Source organism: Chinchilla lanigera, unplaced genomic scaffold (assembly GCF_000276665.1).
Source record: "Chinchilla lanigera isolate Chin_1 unplaced genomic scaffold, ChiLan1.0 scaffold00033, whole genome shotgun sequence".
Taxonomy (NCBI): domain Eukaryota; kingdom Metazoa; phylum Chordata; class Mammalia; order Rodentia; family Chinchillidae; genus Chinchilla; species Chinchilla lanigera.
Window position 1 is genome coordinate 4,819,233 of NW_004955434.1, and position 10,351 is coordinate 4,829,583.

At 39.7% G+C, this 10,351-nt stretch overlaps 1 protein-coding gene across 1 annotated transcript in view; it reads right to left on the reverse strand.

Annotated features, from left to right (window-relative positions):
* LOC106148961 (chromosome unknown open reading frame, human C9orf66) overlaps positions 1-1,418 on the reverse strand; it is a 14,242-nt gene extending 12,824 nt beyond the window's left edge. The window contains exons 1-2 of the mRNA XM_013516293.1: positions 1,335-1,418; positions 3-180 (exon numbers count right to left, since the gene is read on the reverse strand). Coding sequence (XP_013371747.1) covers positions 3-180; positions 1,335-1,418 — 262 coding nt within the window. The remainder of the gene's footprint in view (positions 1-2; positions 181-1,334) is intronic.
* Positions 1,419-10,351: the final 8,933 nt, after the last annotated feature.

A 10,351-nucleotide genomic window follows, 5' to 3' on the forward strand; every position in this document is an offset into this window, starting at 1 on the left:
GCCGGGCGCCGCGCCCCGGGCTGCTGCGCGGGAGCGCTGAGAGCCGGTGCGCCGGGCGCGGCCACGTCTTTCCCAAGGCTGTCGGCCCTCTCGGTCGTCCTCCGCCGCTCGCGCCCCTTCCCCCGCGCAACTTCCCGCGCTGCTCAACAACCCAGTCTCGCCCGCGCCGCCCGCGGGGTTCTAGACAGGTGGCCTGGCCGGCGAGTGCGATGGGCGCAGACTTAGCCCCGTTGTGCACCCCAGTGTCTCACAAATTGCACCTTCCTTTCATACTGTACTGAGAAGGCTTGAAGTGAGACTTTTGCTTTAAGGTAGCTGCTTCAAGACTTCCGTTTTCCAGAGTAGGGCTCTTTCCCCCCTCTCATTTTATTACTCCAAAAAAAAAAAAAAAAAAAAAAAAAAATTCTGGCTCCTGGTGACATCGCTATTTTTATTCCTTGGTCCAAAGGAGCCATGAAGTGGAAAAAGTAATTTTAAAAATTCTTCATTTAAATAAACAAAAAAGGAATGACCCATAGCTGACAATTTTAGAAATATGGGCACTCCAGCAAAAGAGCTAAGGAGCCAAGACTCCTGACCCATCTTCCAATTCATAACCAAAATTGCACACACTAAATGTAAGCACTTTTAGTGCTCAAAGGTCTGCGCAGAGGTGCTTTAACTGCAGTTTTTCCTTCACTGAAAACTGCTGACAAATATTTGGGGGCTTTTTTGCCTTGACCTGAGAAATGCAGGCTGTCTGGTTATGAGAGAATGGTAAACTCATTCTAAGGGGTCAACTTCTTATTCTGGTACCACCCCAGTTCTAGGATTTTCCAGTCATTTTTTACTTGAGCCGGAGAGAGGCTGTTTGTCTTTGTGCTGCCAGTGTGTGAAGTCCCAGAATCAGGCAGAAGCCCAGAATAAAGAGGTGGTAAGGACTTCCAGAGGGTGTATTGAGCTTTAATGAAGATTTTATTTCCACCTGCTGTGTACTTGTGAGCAGGTTATCTTTCTTACCTTATTATTCGTCTGTAAGATAAGCTCAGTTATTCATATTAAATGTATGTGTGTATATATATATATATATATATATATTTTGGTACCACGAATCAAGCTCAGGACCTTGCACTTGCCAGGCAGGCACTTATGCCACTGAGCTATATCCCCGGCCTGAAATGTATGTTAATGTTGAAGTCAGAAAGCAGTCGTGGCCAACCTATGGCACGTGTGCCACAGCTGGCTGTTTCTTATCACTGAAAGCTCTAAAAGGTTTGCCATCCCTGGCCAGCATCGACTACATGAGGGAGCTTCCTATGAGAATGTTTTTCTGCATGAAGTTTGATGGCTGTTACATGCAGTGGTGGGGGACGCAACTTGTTTGGGGCATTGATTGGGAGAATCAAACTGAAGTCGCTGATGGATGTACCACTTGCCATAGTAGTTTCTTTATACTTTATGAGTGAATTGTAGAATAGGAAGCATGACCAGGGCAAAAAGATACTACAGATCATGAGTTTGGATGGGGTTGACCTGTGTTGAGTGGCCCAGACCTGGACTAATTGTCTAGGCAGTCCTGCATGTCTGGTTGGTATAGCCCAAGGGGTAAGAATAAAGGTCCTGTCTCAACACTTAGGAGGCTGAGGAGGGAGGATCACTGTGAGTTAAGTCAAGCCTGGGCTTCGTAGTGAGTTCAAGGCCAGCCTGAACTACGTGATGAGACTTCGTCTCAATAAACAAAACAAAACAACAAATAAAGGCCCTGGTTGGAATCAGATCTGCTTGTAAGTTAGCTCTTTGTTGCAAATTGTGTGACACTGGGCATATTACTTAACCTCTCTGAACTTTTCTTTATATGTCAAATGGCAGGACCTCCTCTAATGACTGTTGGGAGGATTAAATGAAATAATAGGTACAGAGTGTTTGTAGGGCCTAACTCAGAATACATGTTAGTTAAGTGTTTCATCATTGTCAGTATTACCATTAGCTTCATTGTCATCTTATTTCTAGCAGCAGCCTAAGAAGGAAAAAATTGGAGTACTTTTCAAGCAGAGACTGTTGGAGCTGGAAGTGGAGCTTCCACAGACCAACTGGAGTTATCTTAGGGCTGATGTGCTCTCCTATATGCTCTCTGTCCCTGAGTTGAGAACACCAGACAGGGTCAACAGAACAGAATTTGTGGTGAAATCTGACCAAGTAGAATATAGAATATTCCCTAATCCCCAGGGAAGAATATAGCTTTCAAATTTCTATTCTTATGATTCTGTTTCTGCTTTTGAAGCATTTTGTAAGTTGGATTGCAAGAGTTGTGCTGAAAATCTTGGCAGACATTATTGTTCAAAGGAATAGATGGATAGGAATACATGTAAGTTTAATGTAATATTAAAGTTCACCACTTACTGGTCACCTCCGTGTTCCTGAAGCTGTGTCATATACCTAGTAGATTATATCTTTAAATTCTCACAGAAACCCTATGAGACTTATATAGTCTTACACAAAAGAGGAAACGAAGCTTGGAAAGGTAGTTGCACAAGGCCATGTAATTTGTTCCAAACCATACAACCAGGAGTGGCAGAGCTAGGGTTTTAAACTGCCCCAAGGACAGCGCTTTTAATTGGACCTATGCTATTCTGATCCACATATCTTAAGAATTTACTTTAAAATCAAATAGAGAATTAATTTTCTAAAACCCATTATGCCAATAGCAGCACCGATCAGTGAGTGCTTAGTATATAAACAGTCTAACAATGTGATATTTTGCAGTGTTGAAGGTGGAGAAGAAAATGTGCTCCCTTGCATACCTACCTATTGTTTTTTTAAATAGATCAAATTGCAAAAGTAAGACAGTGTTGAAATATGGCCATTAGTACATGCAATGTGTCCTTATTTTCTTTACCTTTTTACTTAGAATGATATAAACTATCCCTTACAAATATTTATAGAGTAAAACTAGTGTACTTTCTATTAATGAAATATTGAAATCTGATATATTGAAATTTTTATTTGCAAAGAAATCAGCTCTGTCCACACCAGCTTTAACAATGGGTGAACAGACTATGTCATACACTGAAGAATGACCCCCACTGTTTCTACATTCTGTGGCTTCCTGCAAGCACCATTGCCCAGGACAGGGGCAGACCCACTGCCAGGAGGGAACCTGAGAATACCTGCCAGAGACCATCCCACCATGATTGCCCTGGCTTGCTCATGCTTTTTGGTTTTTCTTCAGTAATAGGGAATGAATCCAGACCTTTGCACTGAGCTATACCCCCAGCACTTTTTTATTTTGCAGTGGCATCTTGCTAAGTCAGTTGAATTTGCAATACTGCTTCATCATCCCAGAGTGCTGGTATTACAGGCATACAGCACCATGCCTGGGTCCCTATACTCTATAAAACCTAAATTCCTTGTGTTGGAAATCATTATACTGGACTTGGTTTGAGCACTAAGGTACAGGTAATTGTGCAACTTACTACACTTACGCATTTTTCTGCAACACAGCTCAGGAAGAAGTAAGAGAAAGATCGATCACTGAACTTTTCTAAGTTGGAAGACTGAAATTTAATTTCTCTTAAGCATTATATACTTAACTTTATTGCAAGCTAATTGTCATTGATTTAAGTACAAAGGAAAGACTAGATCTGAATTAGGCCGTTCATGTTTGCTTTGGGATTTCTGACAATGATTCATTAAATGCAATAATATAGTCCTAAGAATCATCCCGTCTTCTTAATTACCTTTTTTTCTTTTTGAAATTTAGTGCTGTCCTAGATTATAAAATTATCATTAAGTCTATGAAAATTCTTTAAACAGAATCTTGGTTTCTTTCAAACATAGAATAGATATAGAACTCGATCAAAGATTAAAGTAATATAAAAACTTCAGATAAAGAAAGCAAAAGTATAGAATCTAGTAAAAACAATCATCCAGACATTCAAAATTGGAAAAAGTAGAAAATAATCGCTTATACTTCTATAATGCTTATGGAGTGTCAGATACATGGCTGAGCTAAGTCTTTATGAGTCATAACTCATCATCTCTATTAAATAGGAACAATTACTGTCTTCATTTTACAGATGGAGAAGCTGGATACAGAGAAGTTATGTAAATTGTCCAAAGTTACAAATAGCTAGTTAAGGGTAAAGCTAGCATTCAAATACAGGCAGTTTGGCTCCAGACTCCTACCTGTGCTACTATGCTGTGCTGAGTCTTTGTTTTATTTTTAAGAAAAATAAGTAATATTTATTGGCTACTTCCTGTCTACCAACTATTGTGCTAAGAAATTGATATACCTTCATTTCAGTCTTTTAAAAAACGGAACAAAGTATTAGGCCTAAGAGTCATGACAAAAGTGATTTTGTTGAACATAAAGTGGTAAGAAAAAAGAGTTACATAAAATTTCTCTGAAGAACAACCCTAGCTGGTCATGGTATTGCATGCCTATGATCCCAGCACTTGGGAGGCTGTGGCAAGCTGATCATCAGCCTAGGCTACAAAACTAGACCCTATCTCAAAAAACAAATAAAAATAAATGAAAAGAATGACCCCACACGCTGGTGTGCTATTTCATAGTTGAGTGGTTACAGGTCACAATAATGAATGCTACATATTTCAGAAATCTAAAAGAAAGTATATTAAACATTTTCACCATAAAGAAATCACTAGGTTTGAGGAGATAGATATAAACATTACACAATATACTCTATGAAAACTTCACAAGGTAGTCTCTTAAATATATACAATTTTTATGTTTTTAATGTAGCACTTAATTTGAATTAAAAAGAACAACTGCAATAATTTTGGACGTAAAGACCAAAATAAAATGAGGTATAGAGAGCTAAGAAGTATTTGATAATTTTGTCTGCAAAAATACAAACATTAAAATATATAAATTCCCATATACAAATGTATATCTGAAGTACAAACAGCGCTGTCCTTTAGCAGAGGTGGTGGCAGGTAGATGGAGTTAGTGGTGCTTTCAGAAATTGCTTTGTTTGATGTGTTCTAGACTAAACACTGATAGGGACTCTCAGGCCATCAAACTCAGAACCTGTGGTCTTTCATTTCCTCCCTGATTCTTGGAAAAGTTCTATTTGAACTTCAGGCATCTGGTGTTATTCTGAAGATTCATGAGACACATACCAAAAGTACCTCTCCCAGGGTGAAATTTTCCTCAGTAGTTCTTTGAGCTCTGACAATTCACATGTACTTGTGTAGCTAACACTGACTTCTTCATGGAGCTATGGAAAGAAAATATACTAACATCTTGTCATTTCCTATGGAGAGGGGTAGAGGTCAGGGGACCAGGTCTCATAAAACTCCCTACACAGAGCTAGAGTCGTAATAGGATGATGTTAAAAGCATCTAACTTTTTATTACCAGTGAGAAGGCAGGGACGGGACAATATCTGACATCTTGCTGGAGAAGGCTAAGACACAGTCTTCTCAGTGACAAACAAGTAGGTGCTTATTAAGGTTTTAGGTAATATGATAAAAGGTTAAAGCTATGGAAATGTACTATCTCTGATACTATAAATATTCTTAATTTACTACCTGTCAGCAGCCAGAAAGGCTCTCTGGGCTTTAGGTAAATAGGTAACTTTTGTATGCCTGTGGTTAAGTATGGTTCCTGTTCTTCTGGGGTTTGCATTCTAGTGGCATGGTTTGTTCTATTGACACACAGGGGTGCATAGAACAAAATCAGGTTGACATCTCTGAAAGTGCACGCAAGCACATTTCTATGCTGTGGTTCTTTGTTGCTTTTGTTTGTTTGTTTTTTGTTTTTTTTCTGGTACCGGGAATCAAACTCACGACCTTGCGCTTGCCAGGCAGGCACTGTGCCGCTGAGCTAAATCCCCAGCTCCTGTATGCTGTGGTTCTGTTTGAATGCAAACAGATTGATAAAGTTGGTTTGGGGCACTGGGTAGTCTGTTGTGGCCCCCTGAATTCTGATCAAGTGATTGTAATCGTTTATTTTTTCACACATTATAACTATTGAAGGTTCTTACATTCTACTTGATGTGCTAGGCCCTGGAGATACAAAGACAAAGAAAAGAGATGGTAGCCACAGAGATAAGAGTTTGTCCATCCTTCTGTTCCTCTTATCCATATTCATCACCATGATAGATGTGTAAAGTAAACAAACAAAAGAAACTATTACCAACATTTCTGTTGACAGCTGTTAACATTTGGATGTATATTTTTTTACAAAAATAAGATCATATTTTTCATACTAAATTTAAAAATTTTTTAATTTAAAAAATCATGAACAAACCCCCTTGTCAATGTAAAATATGTCATCATTTACGTAGATATATGATGATTCATTGAGTTAATTCACAATTATTGGATATTAAGACAGGCTGTAGCTTTTCACAGTAATATATAGAGATTGGGAGAGTAATTTTACCCCTTTCTGCACTACAGCAAATACTTTTTTATTTATTTCTAATAGCAGAATTGCTTGGCCAAAGGAAAGAAATGTTTTTCAAGCTTTTGATTTTCAAATTAACTCCCAGAAAAGATACTTATTTATACTCCCACCAGTGGCCCTAAAAATACTTATTTCCCAATATTCATACCCCTTCAAGAGTTTTATCATTCTTTCAAATCTTGATTCACCAATTATTCTTGATTCTTTCCCTTAACTGTGTCTAAACTCTTCCTGTGTAGCTTCTCTCCTAGGTCACTTCCTGTGTAGCTTCTCTCTTAGGTCACTGAGTGACCTCTGAAGTCATTTTTTGTGGTGAAAATGGTCATACACTTCTCCTTTGTTCTTTGCCTTACATGCAACTAAAGATGGTGATTCTCTTTCTCTTTCTTCCTACCTTGTCCCTCAAATAGGTGGGTTAAAGGTGGGAGTATTACTTTGTTCTCACAAGTTATTGATTCTGTTGTAGTATAGTTACCAGATCTTGAACTTTCCTTTTCACTTTGCTTAGCAATGTAACCCAGTCTACACCTTCCAGAGTATGTAAACCCCCAGCCCTTTAAAATAAATGGCAAATGGAAAATCAGAATCCTGCTCTATCACACAATAAGATTCCAGATAACATGTCACACTGAATGTGTTTTTACTTGGATGAGAGTACAAAGTATGGATTTCTTTCATATACTTCCATGTTTCTTTTCTTCTGGGCTTGATATTTTGGGACTAATATAACATTTAAGTGTTGCCATACTCAGAAACTTCAAAAAGTTTCCTGACTTTCCCTACCATTCTCATCATTCAAAGAAGAAAATCACTTGTTCTCCCATGATGGAGCGAAACAGCCAGATGGGAACTAGATTAAGAAATGCAGAACTGCAAAGCAATCAACCCCACCCTCTTTGTCACATCTTTTGATAAATTAGTAGGCTTGTAAATCCTGGGCTGATTAGCCCCATATTTAATTCATTCATTCATTTTTCATGAACTAATTCACTCATTCCAACTATTGGAGGTTGTTATGTTTTAAATACTGGCTTAGGCCCTGGAATATAAAGACAAGAGACTCATGGGCCTTGCCTGCAAAGAGCACAGAGGTGAACCTAAAATTCTAAACAAGAAAGAGATGGAGCCTCTCCTTGCCTCCTGGCCCTTGGTGTTGGGTGATGTACATTCCAAGGGATCATCTAATGCAGCAGTATTACCCAAAGCATTTTTTGGAAATTGTTTTAGAACTCCACTCAGAGACTACAGTACATTGGGCTTTAAAAATAAACTCAATGGTATGAAATCTTTTTCCTTTGAGAAAAAATCTGCTTTTTAAAAATTACTGGAAAGGTTTTAAAAGTGTACAAAATACACACAATTATGTTGTAACTATCTAAGAGCCCACTGAGCAGAATTAACAAGTGTTAGTTTCTTGTCACTTTTGCCTTAACTACTTTTAAAAAAGGATTGTTAACAGATAAATCTGAAGTCTTCCTTGTTCTGCTCACTCACCTTGTTCTCCCTCTCCCTCAGGTAAGCACTGTCCTGAAGTATTTTTTCTCTCTCTTTCTCTCTGTCTCTGCATATCTATATGAGCAATATATCCTGTAGTTCGTGGAAAAAGCCAATGTCATTAAGATTCAGGCAAGGCTATTAAGTTAGGTAGTGCTATTTTGAGTTAAAGGTAAGAAATAATTGCAAAGGTGTGGAGCTGTTTTATAGGAGCCTCTTCAGATGGCCCTGAAAGCAGTTGCTAAGAGGAGTTCCAAAAATGACTTCTGAAGACAGTTTACTACAGAAAATGGCATGGCACTGTTCACATAGAATTATAAAGATCAAGTTATTTAGATGTGTATATTCTGATAATAGCTTCTAGCCACTCCTTCACATTATAATCATGTTATTTATGTGCTGGAATGGTCAGGAAATTCTTCAAAGAAAATTTTTTTCTGTCTCTCGGCTGAAAGTACACATGATTTACATTTGACCTGAGATAAGCAGTTAAGTTGATAACATGTTCATTTTAAAATATGTGGGTTTAAAAGCATTCAATAAATGCTCTGTCTCACTGGCTGAAGACTTAGGGGAAGTATGTGGATGAGCAAAGGAGGGTGTGGTATTTTTTGCTGAGAAGACTTGCTGTGGATGTCAGCCTCTGTGTGACTGAACTCAGACTTAACTCAGCTCTCTTGGTTCAGAAAGGTGTGATTTTTCTGCTGCACCGCACTGCAAATCAGGCAAACTGAGAAGACAGGCCATGTGTAAAGGTGCGTTTCCTCAGGTTTCTGCTTTACTGTGCTCTCATTCGGGGCAACACTCGGCAAACACTTCTTTGGTGGAACTGAACTCCGACCTCACCTCTGGGCTGTGTGATGTGAACACTTGGGAAGCTGGCTGACATGGGGAAGTACTCGCCTGGGGTCAGCGCGTTACTAGGGAGGCAAACTGGAGTTCTCTGAGAGAGCCATCACCATGAAGTAATTCACACTAGAGTGAGGATAGTCCACTTTCCCTTCTGCTAGTAGGAAAAGTCAAGTTCAAAGTCCACTGTCAATGCAGGAGTCCCTTGCCCTGGTAGTTGGTGTAAATGTCTCAAGAGAGTGGTAGCTGTCTGTTCTTTGGGGGAACAAGACTGTCACTTCCTGTTCTGGCTGGGTTGCTCCACCTACTAATATATCCCACTCTTCTATTCCAAATCATAGCTGTTCTCACAGTATTGTTTTACAAGGGGTATTCATCTATTGTTTCTCATTTCTTTAACCAATAATTTCCTTCAACTGAGCAAGACTTTTTATTACCTATGAATGTCTGTTGTTAAACAGGCAGTATATGCCCTCAGAACTCAGCAGGCTAACACAAATGCAGAAGTTAGAAACATAGGAGATAGTTGCCGGGTTGTATGTTGGATGGGGGTTAAGTGCAGGAGTGACAGAACGACACAGAAGTTTGTGGCCCTGGGGAAGGGAAACACCTGCAAGGAGGTGAGGCTTCAGCCAGAATGGGAGCCAGGTGCAGAGTGGGGGTTAGGCGGTTGAGCAGGAAGCTGCAGCAATTCTAATGTGAGGCAATGAGGTCTGAGATTAGGCCAGGATAATGAGAATGCAAGCAGAGGGTCTGCTTCTGTGAACATTTTAAAGGGAATCAACTAGATTTGGGAAGCAACTAAATATTTATTCAGTCACTCATGCATACTGATTGCAGCCTGCTTTATGCCTGCCACTCCTTGTAACTGTGGGGCTAGAGTTGTGAATAAGACTGGCAGGGTTCTTGTTCTAAAAATAAATATTCTGGTAAGGAGAAAATAAAGAAATAAATCACCAAATAAGTGAAGATATATCAGATAAGTGTTATTGAAAGAGTATAAAAGGGCATGTGGGGGTGTCAGAATGGTCAAGGAAAGAGATGGCCTAAGGGCCAAGACCAGGCAGGAGTCATTTTGGTATGCAGGAAGACAAGAAAGGCTGGTGTGTCTAGAGAGGAATGAAGGGAGGAGGGGAATAAAGATCAGTGGAAAAGTAGGCCAAGGGTACATCACATAAAGGCCTTAGAGGCCATGGAAAGGGGTTGTTCCTTACCGCAATAGGAAGGAATCTGGAGCATGCGTATGGAATCATTGACTTTTGTGATTGAGAGATGACTCTAGCTACCATGTAGACAAGCAGGCATGGGGTCAAGGACACCAGTAGGGAGGTGGCACAGTCCCTAGGTAAAGCTTTGGTGGCAGAACTGACAGCTGAATCAAGAGGGCAAGCGGAGTCAGCTCTGGGACAGGATCCCACAGCAATGTCCTACATGAGTTGAGCTGAATACTCAGAGGGCAAGCGGAGTCAGCTCTGGGACCCAGCAGATGGGTTTGATGGACTGAGTGGGAAAAATGACAGAAAAAGAGAACATGGTATCTCTGTGGTTGGAGTTATGGTAGGATATTAACTTTTTTTTTTTTTTTTTTTTTTTTTTT